This window comes from Camelus dromedarius, chromosome 23 (assembly GCF_036321535.1).
Source record: "Camelus dromedarius isolate mCamDro1 chromosome 23, mCamDro1.pat, whole genome shotgun sequence".
NCBI classification, from domain to species: domain Eukaryota; kingdom Metazoa; phylum Chordata; class Mammalia; order Artiodactyla; family Camelidae; genus Camelus; species Camelus dromedarius.
In genome coordinates, this window is record NC_087458.1 from 24,450,463 (window position 1) to 24,473,187 (window position 22,725).

Below are 22,725 nucleotides of genomic sequence, written 5' to 3' on the forward strand. Positions count from 1 at the left end.
GGTGGTTTGGCTCCTCAGTGGTGGAGCCAAACTAGCCCTGGATGGAAGGTTTTTGAGGACTAGCAGTCTTAGTCTGCTACGGCAGAAAAATGTAGATGAGGTAGCTCTAAACAGCAGAAATGTGTTTTCTTGCAGTTCTGGAGGCTGAAGCCCAAGACCAGGGCTCCAGCACAGTTGAGTTCTGGTGAGGATCCTCTCCCTGACTTGCAGATGGCTGCCTTCTTGCGTGTGCTTTGCTGGCCTTTCCGTGGTGTGTGCTCATGGAGGAGGGGAGCAGGCGCTCTGGTTTCTCCTCTTATATGGGTGCACTAGTCCCATCGTGAGGGGCTGTTATTATTTTAAATAATAAGTTTGCCTTGTTTTTTTTCCCGATGTTCAAAGTTTTTATTTCCATTTTCTAAATGGATTATGGTGAATAAAAATTCCAGAAAAAATATTAAAGAATGATAGTGCATATTTCTTTTTCGGAAACTTTATAGAATTGAGTGGGGAGATTTGGCCTTTAACTGTCAGAACCAGGCAATAACAAACGCAGAGTTCAGGGCCTTTGCTCCTGGCATGGCTAGGAGAGGAGTGAGACACTTTTTCTATATTTATTTTCCTTTGAGTTTCATCCTGTATTTTGCGGCCCCAAGAATTCCTCCTAGATGCAACCCACTAATCACATTTCACTTCCAGTTGAAGTTTTTGCCACCAGAACTATTTAAATCTTGTGTTAAGGAGTGGGCTTTAATTCCTAAATTATATTTTTAAATTTCCTAGTGGGACAGATTCTACATAATTATCAGATACCACATAATTCTATTTATAAAAAGTACAACTTTCAATTTCTTAAAATTATAGATCTATCAGTTGCTAGGTGTTCCCTCAGAACTCTACAAATACGTGTATCTTTTCATATACATAGAAAAATAATAGATAAATATATAACAATATTAAATTTAAATTGTGAATTTAGACAGCTTTTTTTGATCATCTGCATTTTATGTTTTTTCACAGTGAACATACATTATTTTGTCATAAGAAAAACATGTTATCAAAAAGAAAACAAGTCAGTTTCTCCTTTGTAAAATGAGGACTGGAGTTTCTTCATTTTTCACCTGCAAGAGGAACAGACAGGCTTGTTCATTTGTATCCTACCTTTTCCCATTGCCATGGTTTATTTCACAAAAGCAGATGGTTTGAATAATTTGAACCCTGCTTTTGCAGAGCATGAATAATCTTTTTACTGGATTGTATTTGATTTCCTTTATTTTGACCTCTTCGGAAGAAGTTTGGATGAGGAGTGAAAATGTGAGTGAGCAAGTATGGCTTAGCTGTTACCGTTCTAATAGATGAAGCCTCCGACCCTCTGTCCAGCCCAGTGCTTCAGAATTCTCTGCCTTAGTGTACAGACCTGGACCACAGTGCTTTGCTGCCCATTGATAGGTTATTGCCTGTAAGAGCATTTGGTAGAGTAACAGGGATCTGGCCATTCCTTGTTCTCTAGCCCTACAACTAAGAGGACTGTCAAGGAAAAAAACTAATAGTCAATCTAAGAAAGAAAGAATGGGAAAGTTTTATTCGAGCCAACCTGAGGATTATAACCTGGGAGGGAGTCTTTCAGAAAGCTCTTAAGACTGTTTCACCTCGACCACCTTGACCTGTTAGAGGTCAAGTTACAGTTATATAAGTTTTTGAGACAAAGGATTATACATCAAAGTAACATACTGACAGTTTCCATAGTCCAGCAGGGCGAGTAGTGGGTCATTGTGACCCCCTACAGGATTGAGAAAGGAGTGTTGTCTCCTAAGGACAACTTTGCTGGCAAGAGGGGGAAATTGCTTTTTTTTTTCCTGACAAGTAGGCATTCCTGTGTCTTCTAAAGGGATCTGGTTACTGTATAATGCAGATGCGCAATGGGCACTGAGGAGGGGAAGGGAGCAGTGGCTCACACTGACAGAAAGAGACTTGGTGTTTAATATTTCTTGTCCTGCCTTAAAGTAATTTTACTTCATCAGTACCCCATCCTACCCTGCTTTTAGAGAATTTTATTGTAACATTCAGCATGAGTTTTAAAGTAGCTAAACCTGGAATTATAAAAGAATTTCTGATCTTAAATGAATTAAAAATCAGGGCTTCATCTTAGTTTGCAATTAACTTTTAACTTACACTCAAACAGCTGGTAGTTTTTACATGAATTAGGTGCTGTGGTTGGTACTGCATGAAAGGAGCTTTTAAAATTTCCCTTGATGAGTTGGCCCAACTGTCTTTGAAGAATATTCTCAACAACCTGTCAAAAGGAGCCCTTCAGTGGTTCATTAGTGCACATCTTTGAAAGTGGTATTCTCTGGCCAACTGAGAGTAGCTCTTCTGTTCCCTACCTGTTTTTCCATGAGTTCAGATGAAATTTTTAGTATGGTAAGTCAAATTACATACTGCCTAGTTTTTAGTCAGATGAGTTACCTAGGAAATATTTAAGCAGTTGAAAGCATCACTTCTGTATGTGTGTCTGTGCCAGTTTTGTGATCTTTATCAGAAATGTATTAACATTGCACCATATGGCCCAAAGGTCTTAAGATGTAACTGCTGTTCCTTTCTGCTTTTAGCCTCATTGCATCTTCTTTCCAAAATGCTTCCACCCTCATGTTTCTAAATATCACCCAGGTGTCTGTTTTTAAAAACTTTTTTTTATTACAAAAGTAATAGAGATTGATTGCAAAAGATTTGAAGTACAGAAAAGCACAGAAGAAAATTCTCCTATACTTTAATCACCCAGAAAAGTTGACTTTTTCTCTTTTCTTTTTTTTTTAAATAAAATGAGAATCATTCTGGTCCAGGTCTGTGACTTGCTTTTTTAGTCATAATTATGAATTATGAACATCCCACATTGTTAAATATTGTAATGGAATATAATTTTAATGCAGCATTATAGATATGCAATAATTTTTTAAAAATTTGTAACCCAGGTTGGGGATTTAGGCTGTTTCTAGTTTTTGCTGTTAGAAATAACCTTACTGATGAAAATCTTGCTCAAATTTGCACATACCTCCATTACTCCACAGGGTAAAATTCTAGAGGAGCGGTCACTGCATCTAAAGGAATGTGTACATTTATAGATTATCATATGTGTAGTTAGGTTGTCCTCCATAAACACTGTTTCAGTTAACACATAAGATGTGTGTGAATGTGCTTCTTTCCTTGTACCTTTGCTAATACTCAGTGTAAATGGACATTTCTTCAGAGAACCCTCCCCTGACCTCTCCCTCTCCAAACAGCTGTCTGTTAGATCTCAGCATTGCTTTCCTGACACCTTCAGGCGTGTTATCCTTTTATGACACTCCGTAGGTTTTTCATAAGGTATTTCATAGTTGTAATCCTGTATGATTATTTCATGTTGGTTTCCCAGCACTAGACTGCAAGTTTCACGAGGACAGTGATCACATCCAGTTGATTTACCCCTGTGTATTCAATGCTGAATACAGTGTGATACACATAGAATGTGTTCAGTACATATTTGTTGAATGAATAAGTGGGCATTATTGTAAAAATAATTTTCTAATTTGACAGGCAAATAACTATATCTGAGTATTAATGTTTGTTTATTAGAGGTTGAACTTTATGCTTTTATTGGCTAGTTAGTGTTAATTTTTATCAATTGCCTATTCATGTCTTTCTCCATTTTTCTTTTTGATTCGAAGAATCATGAATCTTTTTGATTCAGATCTCTTCTCTGGTCCTGTAGGCTCCTGTGTGACTATAGCGTAAATATTTATTTTTGTTGCTGTTGTTACTTTCCATCTTTATTTATGCCTCTATATTATAATCTTTTGTTCCCTTGATTTATTACCCATTCTTTGTGTTTGCTATGTAGGCACCTGCGACTGAAGCATTGTTGAAATCAAGGTCCCCTCTTGATTACTTTGCTCATGTCAATCACTGCCTCCCACTCTTAATCCCCCCCCCACATTATAACTTGTACCCTCTGCTTACAGATATTCTCAAGATTACTTGGACTTTAAAAAATCTCCCTCACCCTGTTCAGTTTAAAGTCAGCTTAATTTAGTCATCTAGCTTGAGGCAAAAAAATGTTTTTTTTTTTCCTTATCTTCTTGAGAAGCATTCTGTTCCTAGCTAAGAGCCCATCACTATGACGTCTTAACCCAGGCTTGGTAAATATTTTCTCTAAAGGGCCACATAGTAAGCATTTGAGGCTTTGAGGGCCAAATGGTCTGTGTTGTGACTACCCAGCTCAGCCCTCATAGTGCTAAAGCAACCTTGTACAACATGTTAATGAGTGAGTGTGGTCATGTTGCAATAAAATTTATTTATGGATACTGACATTTGGATTTCATATGATTTTCATGTGTCATTAAAAATTTGTTCTTATTTTTTTCCTCAACCATTTAAAAATGTTGAAGCCATTGTTAGCTCGTGGCCTGTGCAAAGACAGATGGTGGGCCAGATTGGACCCACAGGGCACAGTTTGCTGACCATGTTACAAGCCATGCTCCATAGAGACAACTCACGTTTGTAACCGCCACTCCTGCCACTTACCTCCCAGACTCTTGGAATTGATTAAAAACGAACAACTGAACAAAAATCTGCTTCACTATTCCAAGATCCTTTAGCTTTCTGCATAAAATTTGAGGTCTGTGAGGCAGTTTCCTTGGTCTCATTACTCATCCCTGTAGGATCATCAGTTCCTTCCACTCTGTTACATTCTTCCCTAATTTTTGTCAATTCCACCTTTGTATTATCTCCTCGTTCTATTAAAAAATTGTCAAGTATTTTATTTATTTATTATTGTATTATTTAATTATTTTAGTTTAGTGGTGGAGGGGTTATTAGGTTTATTTAATTTTAGAGGAGGCACTGGGGATTGAACCTGGGACCTCATGCATGCTAAGCACTTAAGAGCTGTAACCTCCTCCCCATCACCTCCCTTTCTGTTCTTACTTTCCTGGCACCCTGGTTAAAACTCTTGCCCTGAGAGTTGCGGTGATCTCCTAACTGGTCATCTGCCCCTCCAAACTAATTTCTGCTGCCAGGTTAAATTCTGAAAATGTAATCTTCCCTTGCCCTCAAATCTCTAATATCAGTTTTTGTCTCTCTAACCAAGAACAACTCCTTAGTTTGGCATTTAAGAAATTCCTGTGTTACGACTTCAGTCGACCTTCTTTGGTTTTCTCTTCCACTACTTCTCTAACGCCTTCAGGTAAACTGTTTTTTCCTTTTTTCTTTGTTCATCATGCTCCTCCTAACTTCACTGCCTTTTCTCTGCAGTAGTCTCCCCATCCTTCAAGGCCCTCGTGAAAGGAAGCCTGCTGTATAACTTCACGTGACGCATCCTTCTGCACTTCTGTGCCTCTTTAACGGTGCTAAGAGTCTACCTTAGGTTATAGCTGTCTGTGCATTTATCTCATTTCCCTACTTAATTGTAAGTGGCTAGAGAGGAATGACACTGTCAAAGGTGACCCTTTTTTTGTGTTTTGAAACACGTAGCACAGTGATAATAAGTTGTTGTATTGATTCTTCAAATGGTGGGAGCCTGTTGGGAGGTGAAAAATCAGTTGTCTTCAGATTCTCTTCTTGTTCACTGGGAGAGCTTCTGGGAATTACCTCAAGGCTTCATTCTCCTTTGGGTCTCCACTCCGTGGCTCTTCACTGGACCTTGGTGTCTGGATGTGCTCCATGCCCTCTACTCATAACCTGCTGTGCTTCCAGCTTTTTTCCCCCCAATCATTCCCATGCATCGTCTTTTTACCTTATTGGACCTCTCTATGCCATTGGCTTCTCTCTACGAAAATCCTCAGACCCCTGCTATCTTAACTTAGGCCTCTCCTGTCTTTACTCCCTACCTGTTAAGTTTAGATAATCATCCATTATTTCCTCAACCTTAGTTTTTCCACTTTCTAAGCTGAGAAAGTCTGAACTCCCTTCCTCTTCCTGCTCTTCTCAGGAGTAAGCCTTGCTTCTGAATGCACAGAGAATACCGAAGCTGTCAGATGGTCACTCCCTCCACCTGCTGACTCCACATTCACAGAGCCTTTCTGTATCCCTACCAGGTCTTTGCTGCTTCATTTCCTTTACAACGGGAGAGCCCTCCTTCCCGCCCTGAGGGCCAGATGCCCCATCAGCACCCTGGCTCGCGCTCACCCTGCCTCCCAGGGACCTTCCACCACCCCATCTCCTCACTGCACTGGGCTTTCACTGAGTGTTCAATAAGAACTGAATAATTTTATAAACAGAAGAAAATCAGTAACAAAAATCTTTTCTGGGTAAGAGTATGGGATTCAATAATTGAAGATTCTAAAATTCTAATTGTTACAGAGAATGTTAATTATCCTGGAAGATTTCAGTGTTTAGTTTTATAAAGATTCCATCTACTCTGAATGTATTTTATATGGTATAAAATGTTACAGTGCCTGTTGAAGTATAGTTGATGTACAATAGTATGTAAGTTGGAGGTATACAGTACAGTGAGTCACAGTTTTTAAAGGTGATACTCCATTTGCAGTTATTGTTAAAATATTGGCTGTATTCCCCATATTGTGCAGTATATCCTTGTGGCTTATTTTATACCTAATAGTTTGTACCTCTAATCCGCTACCCCTGCATTACTCCTCCCCTCCTTTTCTCTCCCGACTGGTAGCCGCTAGTTTGTTTGCTTTATCTGTGAGTCTGTTTCATTTCCTGTTATATTTACTAGTTCGTAGTTTGTTTTAGATTCCACATATAAGTGATGTCATACAGTATTTGTCTTTGACTTACTTCACTTAGCAGAATGCACTCCAAGTCTGTCCATGTTGCTGCAGCAGTCCCTCTTCAGAACAGTATTCTGTCCATTTGGTTGAATTCCACTTCCTTTGATAGATGTTTCCTTTAAATACTTTTTAGGGTTATTCTTGACTTTTTTTTTTTTACTGTAATTTGAACTTCCCCCTACTCTTTTTCGTAGTTGGAAAACACCTTCAAATCAGTTATTGCACAAATTGGACCTGGAGGGACTATTGATCCAGAACTAAAACATAAGATAAAATTTGTAAGTATTTTCTGTTTCTGGGAAATAGATACGATTAATTGATTACACATTTAGATATCATTGGTGGTTAAGTTTAACTTGCCTACAAGTATTTAAGTTTCATATTTATACCTGACCTTTTCAAATATACTGCAAATGCACTGGCTAATCTTTTAAGATCAGAAGAAAAATTGTATACTCTGAAACATTTTTAATGTCCTCTAAATTATTTAGAAAATATAAGTTCCTCCATAAATTCTGTCTTTTCTTTTTTCCTTCCCCTCACCCCCAAAAATCATTGTTAACAGTTCAAGGTCTTTCCAACACCAGCATTATATATATGTATGTCACGTATTACTCTGAACAGTGCATGGTATCCATTGTGTGGATACACCAGATTTCACATATGAGATCTGTTATTGATTAATGTTTGGGTTATTTCTACCCTTGGCTGTTAAAAAATGCTAGTTAATGCCCTTGAACATTTATCTAGTAGTAGAGTTGCCAAAGGTATTGAATATTTTACGTTTTGATAAATATTACTGAATTGCCCTCTAAAACGTTTGAACAGGTTTACACTCCCACTGACAGTGAAATGTCACCCTTAGTCATGTTTTAACTTGTACATCTTGACTTTTACATTTAGCATCTTTTCATATGCTTAGTAGCCATTTATGTTTCTTATGTCAATTGCCTGTTGATGTCTTTGGCCTAATTTGTTATTTCTCCTTATTAATTTGTGAAAGCTCTTCAGCTATTTTGTGTTGGGCCACAGGGTGTGTACACTTAAAATTCTGGTGGGAGCTGTTAATACTGATTTGAATGATCAGTGTCCTTACAACTCTTACTGCCTTATAGTATTCCATTTTAGCTCTTGTGGTTTTACTGAGAGAAATGCAAAAACCTTGGTGCATTCAGGTCCTGTTTTTTGTTTGTTTGTTTAGATGTTTGACTAATTGTCCAACAATTGTTTACTTAAGGATGTTCAATATGACATTTTTATGGTAACAAAATATTAGAGAAAGACTAAGCATTCATTGATAAAGGATTGGTTAAATTATCCACCCAAACTGGGGAATATCATGTGGCTTGTAAGGAAATTTATGTGTATCTCAGTTAACTTCTGTGGAAGTATCTCCTTGACATGTTGGACTTTTAAAAACAGGTTTTATAGAATAGCATGTTTAGTTTTGTTCTTTCATGTAAAATTGTGAATAATGTGAGTGTGTACGTAAAGAGGTTTCTGAAAGGATGTTTTCTGAGATGCAGCAGCCACTGTCTCTGAGTCACAGGATTTTGGAATAATTTTAACTTCGTATTTTCCTGAAGCTTGAATTAGTATTTTTAATAAAATATATAATATCTAGAAAAACGCCAAGCTTTTTATACCTTACTGGGATAGAGTAAGTCCACTTCTAGAAATTTATCCTAAAAATATTTGTGCAAGTGTGCAAGGTGCAAGTATGAGGATAATCGTTGGATTATTTGTGATAATGAAAAATAGGAAACAGCCATAGATATCAACTAAATAAATTTAATTATATTGAATATTTGAAAACTCTATGTATCTAGTAAACATGTTGATCCATGTTTACTGATACAGAAGGAGATCTATGATATGTTATTAAAAAACTGGTTGGAGAAATCATGACATTATTTTTATGTTAAAAAAAGGTATTTTTATATGCATACAGACAGCATTGGCTACTATCTATGGATATTTTCTCTTTGCTTAACTATATTTTGCAACATTTTCTATAGTATCCATTGCATTTATTTTCTTCCATTTAAAATGCTCGAAATTATGCTGTAGATTATTTCATGTGACCTAAAGCTAAATATGTTAGCTGAGCTAAAGAACTATAGGGATTTCTAGGGAGTTGTGGCATTGCAGTATTATGCAAGAACAATTTCTTAACTCTGGAAATGTTGACAGTCACTGCCTTTTTTAAAACTGGAAACTTAAAAAAAAAACTGTGACTTTAATTCATTCATTCAGTAACTTTACTTTTGTCTTTGTTACTGTTTAAGTTTATACTGTCTTATTTTGGTATTTTGTCACCCAGCATTCCAGTGGTGTCTTTATATTGTGTTTCATTTTCTATTTATTAGGTTGTATCCAAGTTTCCGGAAGGTTTGCTTATTTCTAAACTGCTTGGAGAGTTTGAGGTGAGTGTTTTCTCTTTCATCATTTTTTTATGGCTTACTTATGCTTCTCATGATTGATAGAAACTTTTCTGCTGTTCCTTGGATCCTCCAAGTCCATGCTCTTGAACTTAAGTCTCTTGTTTTGCATTTTGGTGTCCTCTTCTTTACTAAAATAGTTAAGAATATGGTTCTTAATAAATGCTTGATTAGGCGTAAGAAGGATATTGTTATATTGTTGCAATAAAAGTTGGAAAAAAATAAAAGTTAATTTATTTTTAATGTCTGATAATACCAAGTGTCAGTGGGGATGTGGAGAAACAGAATACCTCATACATTGCTTGTGGGACAAAACCTCTTTGGAGAGCATTTTGGCAGTATTTGTTTTCTTGAAAAATCTACACCTCTCACGATTCAGGAGTCCTGCTTCTGCACATGCCCTTTAGAGAAACTCCTAACACATGTGCTCATGAAGACATACTTAAGACTTGTGCACACTGAAGCATGGTAGAAAAGTGGGAACAAATTAAATTGGCTATCAGTAGGAGAATGGATAAGTAAAGTGAGATTGACATTTATACAATGGAATAATGTGTGTTAGATAAAATAAACGCACTGGATTTAGTTCATCCATGCAACATGGATTGTTTTTGGAACCATCATGCTCAGTGAGAAAAGTCACATTGCAGAATGGTAATTCAGATACTGCCACATATACAGTTTTTAGAAAAGGTAAGTAAGTCCTGTACATATGTTACCTGTGTGCCAGGCTCTGTTCTGAATACCTTTCATATAGTAGTTCACTTGTTTTCACAACAGCCTGAGGCACAGAGAAGTAATGTGCTTAAGGGTCAGGTAGTCAGTAGTGGGTGGAGCCAGGATTTGAAACCCTGGCAGTCTGGCTTCAGTATCCTAACTCATAACTGCTGTGCCATGAACATTATCATATATTCACACATACAGATGCAGATAATGTGAGATGCTAATACAGCATAATGGTTAAGATACATAATTCACATTGTTTTAAAGAAATGACTCTTTTAGAGCCACAGAGTTTATTTCAAGTAGGCCCATGAGACAAAGCTAAAACAAAAGGTCTTGATGGTTTTTGGATTGATGGGTCAAGTCACTTACTTAATAATGAAGTTATAGGAAAAAATCTAAAATAGAGTAATAAAGGTATAGAATATGACTTAATCATCACAAAATTCATGGGTAAAAATAAACGTCCTATGCCAGATCCACAACTCAAAGTGAATAGTTTTTTACCCGAAACATTTTAGCAAAAGTAGCTTCCTATAATAAAAATTCATGATTTTAAAGTTACAAGTCAGTCTTGAAGAAATTAAAACAAAACTTTTAATGTTACAGGGAAGCTCTTTGCCCTTTGTAGTAAACAGACTTTAGGCAGAATTTCAGCATTATTATTAAAAATATGTAATTAGTATAGATTTAGTTTAATGTCTATTCTAACTTGTAGAAACACACTAACCCTTTATCCAACATGATATGAAAACTACCTGTATGATCTGTCCCCTTGAAACGTGGTCAACAGTCTGCCATTCTTTCAAGATCCCTTACTAAGTTGCTAACTGAAGGGGAGATCGTGCAGCAGCAGCATAGTTTTTGGATCTCCTGAAGTTTTACAACAACAGTCAGAGAAACTTGATAACAAGACCAAAAATCCCCAGACCATATTTACAACAAAATTGGGTAATGCGTCTCCCATGAATTATTGTTGGAGGGCAGTCAGCCTCATGATATCAGTGTCTGTGCCAGGAGAAAACAGAGGGAAGCAAGGAAACTAATGTCTCATGGACCTGGGGACAGAAGAGCTACAACATAGCTTCCACGTAGTCACTACAATGTACGGCAAGCCATTTTGAAAACAGCAGCTGAAACTGGATGATATTTTGACCTGTCGAACAGCAGAGTATGTCCGATGGTAAGGCTTGAGAGGGGTGGACCACCACAGCCCTTGTGAACCCTTGAAACAGACCAGCCAGAGCTCCCTCCTCGACAGGACCAGACACTGAAGAGACATTGAGCGGGATACAGACAATAGAAAAAGAGGGGTCCAGGTGTAAGCGGGATTACGGGGATTAAGGGAAAAGAGCCAGGAAATGTCAAAATCAAGCTATTATATTTTTAAGCTATCTGTGAAAACAACAGGAGGGGCTCTGTGAAGCAGAAAGCAGCCCAGGATGACATCCTGCAAGCCAGGAAAACGAGTTTCATGTAAAATGTGCATTAGAGGAGGATCAGGGTCAAATCTCTTCATTGTTTTAAGAAAAAGAAAAAAGTAATAAGGAGCAGAATCAGGCAATGAAAGCATGTCAGAAATACATGTCCCTAAACAGATCAAAACTGAAACCTGCTTTTTCAAAAACACATATTAAGAAAGTGATACAAAACATGAAATAACAACATAAACCTCAATTACATGAATTTGGACATAAAGTAAACAGTACTCAGGGAAGAATTATAAATTAAAAAAAAATCATTTCAGAAGCAAAGACAAAACTACAAAGATTACAAGAGCCAAAAATACAGCCACTAATGTCCTGAGAAAATCAGTAGATAAAAATGAGGAATATTTTGAAAATCAGGAGAGAAAGGAGGCACTGGTGATCCAGGCATGAAAGGCTCTTGTTGCTAAGGTATTTGAAATCTAGTTAGAAACTCAGGAATGCAAATAAATTAAGATAATATTATATCTGAGTAGCCTATATGGGAACAGTCTTACAGATAACTATTGTAAATTCTGGACAAAATATATAAAATCACTCTGTGAAGGTATTAGAATTGTCCAAAAGCAAGCAAAAGCTGGAAAGGAGCCAGCACCTGGAGGAGTGAATGGCACCTTTTTTATTTGCCTGGATTTTGGCCCAGGGGCAAGCCCTGTACAATGTTTGGAACTGGAGATTTGGATAGAAATTAGAAGTTTTACTGGCTTAAGGAACCAGAGGATAGAATTTGGAGCTACGCAAGCCGCTGAAAAATGAGGGGAGAAATCTTAGAGTGGAGAGAGGTATAGAGAGAGAGCACATAAGTTCTGCCCAGATCTGACTGTTGAACTGCTAACAGCAGCTTAGTGAGGCTTTAAAAGAACTGAAGCCATTTCAGCTGTTGCCCACCACAGGAAGTCAGAGTTTGAGTTTAAGGTTAGTCAGGTTAACTCTCTTCTAAAACTAAGCAAAAAGCAGTAATCTTAGAAGGAGCATACACGTTTCCAGAATCCCTACAACTTACCTATTAGGATGTCCAGGATACAAACCAGAATTACTGGATAGACTAAGAAACAAGAAAATGTGGCCCTTGGTGAAGAAAAAAAGTAATCAATGGAAACTGATCCTAAGATGATGCAAATGTTGAAGTTAGCAAAACGGGTTTTAAAGGAATTCTTAAAATCACATTAAAAAGGATATAAAGCAATATATGTTCTTATTGAATGAACAGATAAGGAACCTCAATGGAGAAGAAGAAACTATAAAACCAAGTAATTTTCTGGAGCTGTAAATATCTGAAGTAAATTCACTGCAGTATCTTAACAACAAATTGGAAACAGCAGGAGAAGGCATCAGTGAACCCAAGACAGGTCGGTGGAAATGATCCAATCTGAGGAACAGAGAGAGAAAGTAGTGAAAATTTTTTAAAGGAGCAGAATCTGAGAGACCTGTGGGACAATTCCAAGTAGTCTAACATATGTGTAACCGTGAGGAGAGAAAGATGGTAAGGTGAGATAATGAAAGCAGAAAAAAAAGTTTGAAAAAATAATGGCTGAAAGTTTCTGAAACTTTGTAAAAGAGTTTACAGATTTAAGAAGCCCAGAAAACCCCACAAATGCATACAAAGAAAACCTTCACAGGCACATCATGGTCAAACTGCAGAAAACCAAAAATAATTAGAAAATCCTGAAAGCAACTAAGGAAAAGTGATACATTGCCATAGAGGGGAACCGTCTTACAAATGATGGCTGACCTCTCATTAGAAACAATAAAGGCTAGAAGACAGTGGAATGACATCTTTAGAGTACTTAAAACCCCCCAAAACACTCTTTGCCCAATTGTTTATTTCCAGTGATAGAATCTTTCAAGAATGAAGGTAAAATAAAGACATTTTGAGATTATCATAAATGGATAATTAATTGTAAACAGCCCTGCACTGTAAGGAACTCTAAAGAACGCTCTGTAGGCAGAAGGAAAAGATGCCAGGTTGCACTTGAATCTACAGGAAAGATTGAAGAGCACAGGAAATGGTAAATGTGTGGGTATTTATAAAAGACTTTTATCAGTTAAATATATGATTATTTATAGCAAAAATTATAGCACTGCATAATTGGGTTTGTAGCCTGTAGATGTAATACCTGTAGGAGCCATAGCATGGAGAGTGGAGGGGCAGAACGTGGAACTGTAGATTGCATAAAACTGTCTTTCATGTGAGGTGGTACAGCTAGACTGAAAAGGTGAGGATGTGTAGGAAAATAAATAATGCAGAGTTAAAGTCATAAAGCCAACAGATAAATTAAAATGGAGTTGTTTAAAAATATTCAATAAACTCAAAAGAAGACATGGTTTACTGTTCAGCTGTCTTGCCTGAAAGAGAACAAAGAAACAGAGTTTGAGAGAAAAAAAATACAGATGGAATCAGCAGAAATGAAATAGCAAAAATGGTAGCTATAAGTCCAATTACATTAACAATTTCATAAATGTAATAGAGTATCTATTACAACTGATGAAATGATGAGATGGAATGAAAAGCAAGATGCGACTAATTGCTGTCCGTAAGAAACACGCTGTTAAAGACACAGGTTGAAAGTAAAAGGTAAAAAAGATGTACCGTATATTCAGTAAGCATAAAAGAACTGAAGTGACTGACTGAAAGAATGTCAGGTAAAGCAGACTTTAAGGCAAAGTGTTTTATCAGAGATAGAGGGACATTTCATAAGGGTAAAGGGTTAATTCTTCAAGAAGACACAATAGTCAAATGTGTATTCACCTAATAATGCTTTAAGATAAATGATCTAAAAATTAACAATTAATTATGAGTTAGTTCCACAATTACAGGGATTTTCTCCTTACGGCAATTGATAGAATAGTCAAAGAAATGAATAAGGTCATAGAAAATTTGAATCACACTCTCTACCACCTTGATCAGTTTGACTTTTATCGAACACTGTACCCAACAACTGCAGAATACACATTTTATTCAAGTACACATGAAGCATTCACCAAGACAGACCATGTAGTTGGTTATTTTATATTTACATATATTTTCTTGTATCTGTATTTGGTATAGCTCTTTTCCAAGGCAAGGCAAGAAAATCAAACAGTATACTGTAGGAAATACACCGACACCTGCCTGTTTATCTCAACTTCCAGGGTGAAATAGTAAAATTTTAAGGAAACATTTAAAAACAGTATTATTTTATTGCATATGGAAAGTGGAAATGAATGCTCTTTCTCTGAAAAAGAGAGAAATATCAACAGTTTTATTATGATTTTTGTATTTTGTCTGTTCCCCCTAAAAGGAACTTGACGTTGGCCTGGAAGTTTATGGTGAAGGATTGTAGTCTCATGGTTTGTATTATACTTGTTTGGAAGCAAGTGTTTACTGTAATGCCTGAGTTCATTCACCCTGACAATTATAGTTTGGCTAAATACAAATTAAAGCATTGTCTGTGGGCATCCGTGTATATTATATTCCCATTTTTTTTTCACTTTTGGTGACAGGTAACTTTTAAAGAGCAACTTTCACCCAAAAAACTGGGCTTCTTAAATGTGACAGAGCTTGTTGGAGCTCTTAGTGACATTCTCCGTGTTGAGTTCAGAGAAGGAGAACAAGACTTGCTGGTGTTTGATGCTGACATGAAGCCTCTACCACCTGGTGAGTTGAATTACAGTGTGATGCAAGCCTAATTTTTTGTTGTTGTTCTCTGTTTTCTGCCCTTTTCCAGTTTTGATGCAAACCTAATTTTTTAATTGTCTTTGTAAGGACAGGGAAAAAGAAAGCATTGATTATGTAATAGTCTTTATTCTAACTACATCAACTGAACAGATCACACATTAGCCTTTAAAATGTTATGTGTATAATGACCTCCTTTCTGGTGATGGGTGTTGCAATAAGGCTAACCTGTATTATTAATAAAGACCATCTGAGTTTTTTGTTCACTTTCTTCATTGTCCGGATTTTTTGATAATTCTAAAGAGAGAGATTTTCTAAAATTATGTCCTAAATGGGGAAGCACTGCATGGTTCAGTGGTTCTTAACTCTGGCTGTTTAGGAATACATGGAGATTTTTAGAAATACGTGGAGGTTCAGAATAAATGAGTGTGCATTGGGACCCAGTGGGTTATATTTTTTAAATAAATGTTTTATTTTGGGATAATTTTAGGTTTTTAGAAAAGTTGCAAAGATAGTACAAATTCCCATATGCCCTTCATCCAGTTTCCTCTAATATCAACATCCTACGTTGCCATGATATTTTTGTCAAAACTAAGAAATTAACATTGGTATGTTGCTATTAACTAAACTCCAGATATTATTCCAATTTTACCAGTTTTGTTCTTTTTCTGTTTCTGGATATATTCCAGGATGTCACATTGCATTTAGGGCACTTGATTTTTGTTTGTTTAGTTTGACTTAGTTTTTTTTTTTCCTTTTGAAATTTTTATTGAGGTTGTTGTAGATTCACTTGTAGTTATTAAGAATGAATACCAGGAGGTCCCACACACTCTCCTCAGTTTTCTTAATGATAATGTCTTGGTTATAGTGGACAGGTTTTTTTTAAGAACAAAATGTAAATGTATCTTTGTTGATTTTTCTGATTATTAAAATAACTTTCATTCTAAAAAATTCAAATAGCTCAGATGGGTAAAAAGTTGAAAGTGAATATTTCTCATCATTTTCCTCCCACCAAAAATGCCATTAGGATTTTTATACAGCCTTCCAGGCTTTTTAAAATGTAAGTGTGAGCCTAGCTACACTTTAAAAGGGATTCTAAAAGCAGTATTTGCTTGTTTAAACAATTCCAACAATGCAGAAGTGGTAACTAGTAGTAATAGTTTTAGCAGGGTTTTTTCCTGGACCACCTCTCTATAATTATTTACTGTATGTATAATTTTCTTCCACAAAACAGTATTGTATAAATAGTATATAAGTCCTTGCTTTTTATACTTCACAGAGATATACTTTCATATCAGCATATGTACATTTATTTCATCCTTTTAAACTACATATAATTCTTCTATGTAATGTATTATAATTCATTTAACCAGTCTCCTATTGATGGACATGTAAAGAGTATCCATTTTTATCATTATAAAAAATACAGGGCTAAATCTTCTTGTTCCTACATCTTTGAATAGTTACTAGTTTACTTCTTTAGCAACCACCATGGTTTTGTGTCTATCTGGGGTCTTCTTTAATGTGTCAGCCTCTTCTAATCCTCATACACATGTAAATTTGAACAAAATATGTGATTTACTTGGGAATTCTCTAAAAATTAAGTCATAGTATTATGGAATATTAAGAAGTTACATATATTATACATTAAGCAACAGTGCCTGTTCACAGCTAAAGCGGAACAAGAAATAAATTGAAATCAGGATGTTGGAAAAGAAAACCTTTCACCAAAGTTTAAAAAACCTTATTAGACTTACCCTCTCCCTCCCAACATAAATAAGGTAAGGTTTGTTCCCATTTGGAACTTGACTTCTGTCTCTCTGTGCCGAAAGGTCTGCAGAGACAGGTTCGTGTCTCTCGTGTGGCATTACCTGCCCAGTGCCTGGCACGTAGAATATGTGCAGTAGCAGTTCACGGATTATGTTAATAGCTACACAAAGGCTCCTCTGTTGTCATTTCAGATGGAGCTATTTCATCGGTCAGAAATTCATGTTTAGTTCAATCAGATGAGAAAACAGAAGCCAAAGCTGGTGTGTCCAGTCCCCCTAGAAGTTCACTGTCTACTGCTGATATCAAGGAGACTACATGGGGCTGCCTTTCAAAAAGCCGTAAAGAGCTCGAGCAGAAGATCTGCAGGAAGCCTAACCTGGTGGTCAAGCCTTTGCAGCTGGTGAGTGGGTTCTGAAGACGTGGTGCACTTCGGAGGGTTAGCGTTATGGAAAGTAACGAGTGAATGTTTCTTTAAACCAGAATCCTGTTTGAGAAAAGTCTTATTTCTGGATGTGTGATTTCTTAGAAGAGGCCAGAGCTTTGGTCTGAAGTCACCTTAGGCAGCACTTCTGGTTTCCGGCCGTTTACGTGACTAGCTCTCCCTGGGCTGCATGTCAGGGTTTTCAGGTGGCTTTGCAGGTGTGGCAGCTGCCTCACGGCGACATTGCTGGTCCTCAGTAGGCTTGAAGACCCTCGAGGGCTCTGGCGGGCAGCCTGGGGGAGCGCTGTCGTGCTGCATGCCCCAGCACTGCAGCAGCTGGCCCGGCACCTGGCCTCGGCACCTTGTGCCGCACTTTCGTTTTGTTTTTCTCCCTCATTATACCTCCATACACGTGTCTCCCGTTTTGTATTTTCATCTCCTATTACTTATGTCCTCCTTCATTTATTAAGGAGTGAATTGCTTATTCTTCTGCCCTTTACACCTGGACTTTTCCATGGAAGGAAAACATTGTGCGTGGAGACCCTGCTGTATTCTAGAGGGCAACAGAAAGGCCTAAAGGAAAATAATGTATTTTAGAATAAGAGTGTTTGAAAAACCTTGTTTTTGGTTGGAACACTAGTCTGAAGTTTAATCCATTCCTTAAAGTTGCCTTTGTTGGTAGGGCTGGATAGGAAGAGACTGTCTTGGGTCAGTTTGCATTTGAAGTACCGTGTTTTCAATTTTGCATCAGGCAGTTGTGTGACACACTTTTGACTTTTCCATAACACGGTACTTTTCATATTTTAATGTAGGTAAGGGTCACCCAGGGAATTTTTTAAAGGCATAATTGCAGGCCTCGCTTCCAGGTATTCTCAATCAGTGAGTCTGGGCTAAAGCCTAAGAATTTTCTTTTTTTATAATTACCAGGTGATTCTGATAAAGGTGACTCATGAAATATACTTTAATAAACATTTTCGTAGAGTTTGAAATGTCTCCCAAAGATTTATAGTGGTTTCTTTGATCTTTTTTTTTTTTTTTAACTTGTAGCAAGAAGAAATGAACAAATCACAGCTCAGCTTGGCAGTGGCAGATCCTGATTTCCCACCAGATGCTGTACGGGACCGGAAGTTATGCCGGCTGCCGCCACTGGACACCAGTACCCTGGTGGGGGTCTTTGTGGAGTACATCATCTCTCCCAGTCAGTTCTACATCCGGATCTATAGCCGGGATTCATCGGAGTTGCTTGAAGACATGATGATCGAAATGCGGTAGGAGTCTGTTGTTTTCAGTGCATTTTTCATGTATCTCATTCTGAATCAGCAGTTCTCAAACATTTTGGCCTCAGGGCTCTTAAAAATTAAGGACCCAAGAAAGCTTTTGTTTATCAACATTATCATAGAGAAATTAAAACATCAGAATTTAAAAAATATTGTTTAAAAATGATAAATTCATTGATCTGAATATAAATAATGTATTTTTTGTGAAAAATAACTGTTTTGTGGAAATTGGAAGAATGCATTGTTTTACATTTTTGCAAATCTCTTTAATATCTCGCTTAATAAAGAAGAAAGTAGGATTTCAGTATCTGCTTCTGTTTTTAATTTCTTGAGATACATTGTTTTGGTGGAAGTATATGAAAACATCTGACCTCACACAGATACATGGTTGGGAAAAGGAGTATTTTGATAGCCTTTTCAGAAAACCGTGAATACTCTTTGATAGTATACCAAAACTTGACAGCTGATAGTTTCTTAAAGTTAGTTGCAGTGTGGAATCTGAACTTTTCAAGTTCTACTATATTAAAATCCATTTTCTGCCTTTGCACTTTGAATGGATCCAGGACTGGCTATGTAATCACAGGCTTCAGTGCAAAATTCAAATGCAAGACTCTTTGCTTAAAAATTATTAAGAATTACAAGACAGCAGTAACAGAGCATTAAAGTAAGCATAGGGACCTTTTAAGTATAGACTCAATGTGAAACTGGCCCTGAATTTTACTACTCTCTGTGGTTTTAAAACATCGTACATTAGTCTTTTGGAAAATGCTGGTTCACTGAGCTATATAGATCTTCCAAATGTTGACAGGTTTCCTCACACAATGCATATTAAACAATCACATTTATTAATATCATCACTGATCTCGTCAGAAGAGTGTTCAGTGTTAGGAGACTGCCAAGCTCATGCTGTTGGATTCAGCATTTCCAAAATCCTAATTTTCATTTGAAAGCTGTTGAATTTTATCATTGACAGTAAGTACTGTCAGTGTTTTCCTTGAAGTGACAGGCTCACTTCATTTTTGAGAAAGTATGTGTCAGATACCCAGGTCTGAATAAACATAGTTTGTGAGTGGACCTTTCAAGCAAAAATGATGTTCCATGAAAATAGGGTCTCTCGTTCACCTTCTGAGCAAAAATAATGCTCCACAAAGAAACACAGCTAGTTCAGTTCACAACTGAAATGCACGAGTGCTTTTCCTTAAGATGACTTCAGAAATATTTAACTTGTACTTCCATTTCTGTTACAGAGAATATTGAAAAGATAGTCACTCAGTGGTTGAGATTTAATAAGCTTAATTGTTGCTTTATCAAGGACATTCTTAAATGAAATTGGCCTCTTTTCTTTCTTTCTTTTTTTATTTAATGTGAATGTGTGGCAGTGACATATAAGTGATTACTAATACAGTTTGATGCCACTGCCTTGATTTAGCAAAGGCACCTGGAGTTTTATACACACTTCCTTCTACACCATCAATGCAAATATTAACACAGTGAAAAGGGGAAAAAAATCACTATTTTCATTTTAATACTAAAATGTTAAAATAGCTTTGATCTTAATGAACTTTTTAAAAGGGTATCAGGGTCCCAGGGTTTGTGAACTTCCCTTGGAGAACTGCTGCTCTAAATTACCTTTTCTCTACTGAAACCTGATGTCCTTTGTTAGTAAACATCATATAAAATGTTTACATTTTCAGTCACTCTAGATTATTCATGAATAACAATATCTGATTTTTACATTGATGTCACATGTAAGACTATTTTATATCTCTCCAAAAGCATTCCATGTTTTTTCCTAAGTTAACCACATTGTATACTCATCTCCCACCCAAGAACACCTGGCATAATGTTACATAATCGTCTCTCAGTAAGTTTGTATTTGAAGAAGTTTGTTGATAAAGGGAAGGGATTTGGATAAAAAAATTAATTGGTATTCATAATAAGCATTACCAAATCAGAAAAAGAGAGGATTTTTATCCCCCTTGCTTTGTGCCAAGACTGTCCTGCTTTTGATGATATGTCAGTAAAAGTGGTCTTTGATCTTCCACCCTCTGCGGATTTCTCTGTGTGACGGATTTCCACAGGCGCTGCTATTCGAATCAGCTGGTCTCTGATCGATACACCATGCCCGAGCATTTTATCCATCCGGGGCATCTCTGCTGTGTAAGGATTTCTGAGGATAAGTGGTGGTATCGGGTTGTTATCCATCGAGTTCTCGGGAAGCAGGAAGTTGAAGTGTTCTACCCAGACTTCGGAAATATTGGAACTGTTCAGAAGTCCTCCCTGAGGTTCCTCAAGTGAGTTAGTAAATTTAATAAGGACAGCTGAAGTTTTGAACCATACTGCGGAAGCCCTGTGGTGTTAGGATCTCTCTTCCTTTTCTCCTGCCTCCCTCCCTCCATCCTACCTGCTTTCCACCCCTCTTTCTTCTTAGTGCAGGTCTGGCAAATGATCATTTAGTTTCATAGCTGGATTATAATCTCTTGGTCTTCTTTCACATGGCTGTGAATCTGAATGGACCGTGAGGATAAATTTCAGTCTCTTATTAAGACAGTAATTCTTTGGCTCATGCTAAGAGTTGCATTTATAGGCATAAAGGTTGGACTGTTCCTATCTATATTTTAATTGCATGGTTTTCAAAGATGATTATGTTTTACAATTTCATTTCTTTGATTGCTATAAAGTGTAAGACATTAATTTTTAAATGCATGAATAAAATGATCTGAAATGGTGTGAAAAGCTTAAATCAAGAAATGGATAAGAGATTCCATAAAATGCGGTTTTAAAGTATGATTAGATATTTATATATATAATTATCTGTTGCAGGTGCTGCTACACAAAGCTTCCAGCTCAGGCTATCCCTTGTTCTTTGGCTTGGGTGAGACCAGTGGAGGTATGTTTGCTTGTTTTCCATTTAAACATTGGATGCCAAGAACAATTGTAGGTTCTCAGGATAGAAAAATAAAACATGGAATGAGCCCTCAAAGAAGTCATTGTAGATAGTATGGAAGATAGGCCTGTAGAGAAAAATAATTGTACTGTGTTGTATTTGCTAAAGAATTTTACAGCGTATGATCAAGGTGTGGAAGGCAGAGTGCTCATCTCTGTTCTAGGTAATCAGAGAAGATCCCGTAACAGAGGTGGTGTTTGCACGACACTTTGAAGGAAAATTAGCACTATAACTGGACGGACAAGAGAAGGACATTCCAGTCAAAGGGAGCGTAGCATGAAATATCTGAAATTTGAGGAATTTTAAGTGGTTCTGTTTGGCTACATAGTAGAAAATGAGCTGGAATTGGTGCATGGCAAATGATGTCAGAGAAATAGATAGGAAACTAAGGGGAGACCCTTACCCATGTTCAGGAATCTGGAGGCTGTCCTGTAAATGCTGGGATACATCTAAAGGGTGTTCATGGGAATCAGATATGTGTCTTGTAAAGAGTTACCCAGTGACATCATTGTGGGAGATGATGGAGTGGGGTGAGCGGGAGGCATTTTCACCCATATAGATACATTTGTCTATGTAGTTAAAATGATGCACCTAATTTTATGTTTTTTTCCCTTAGAACTCTTAAGTATACATGCCATACACATTTATTATATCATGTTTGTCTGTTTAACCTAAATAACTCATCAGTTGCTTACATATTCATGGGTTATTCCTTTACATTTTTAAAATCTGAACAACAAAATAAAGAGGAAAGAAGAAGAAAAAGCAATCTGTGATTCTACCAATCAGATGCATTCAGTTTAGAAATTTGCCGAGTTTCTTCCAGTTTAGTTTATTGGATATTGGGGATAAGGGTTTTGTAGTGTTTTCAGGATTACATAAAATAGTAATCACATTGTTTTACATTCCAATTTTCCACTCAGTATTATAGCATAAATACATTTATATGTGATAGTTCTCAATTTAAATAGATTTCATAGTAATCTATTAGGTAAATAAGCATTATAGCCTACTTAACTGTCCCTTTATTGCTAGACTGGTTCAGTCTGCTTCTTATTTTTTGAGTATTATAAATAATATATGCCAAGTATGGTTTCCATCTGGAAGCTCAGGGCTAAATTTGTGACCCAACCATAGCCCATATCCATGACTTTCATGTCGGCCAAATGGCTTCCATTTTTGATTCTCTTTCTTTTCTTTTCTTTTTTAAATTAAAGTACAGTCAGTTATGTGTCAGTTTCTGGTGTACAGCACAATG

The 22,725-nt window shown here is 36.8% G+C and overlaps 1 protein-coding gene across 2 annotated transcripts in view; it reads left to right on the plus strand.

The window, feature by feature from the left end:
- The window catches only part of TDRD5 (tudor domain containing 5), a 62,921-nt gene that overhangs the window by 9,918 nt on the left and 30,278 nt on the right, over nt 1–22,725 (plus strand). For both annotated transcript variants that reach the window (XM_010992906.3, XM_031435686.2), the window contains exons 4-10: nt 6,941–7,024; nt 9,116–9,172; nt 14,881–15,034; nt 17,050–17,222; nt 18,291–18,511; nt 20,602–20,814; nt 21,344–21,410. In XM_010992906.3, coding sequence (XP_010991208.3) covers nt 6,941–7,024; nt 9,116–9,172; nt 14,881–15,034; nt 17,050–17,222; nt 18,291–18,511; nt 20,602–20,814; nt 21,344–21,410 — 969 coding nt within the window. The remainder of the gene's footprint in view (nt 1–6,940; nt 7,025–9,115; nt 9,173–14,880; nt 15,035–17,049; nt 17,223–18,290; nt 18,512–20,601; nt 20,815–21,343; nt 21,411–22,725) is intronic.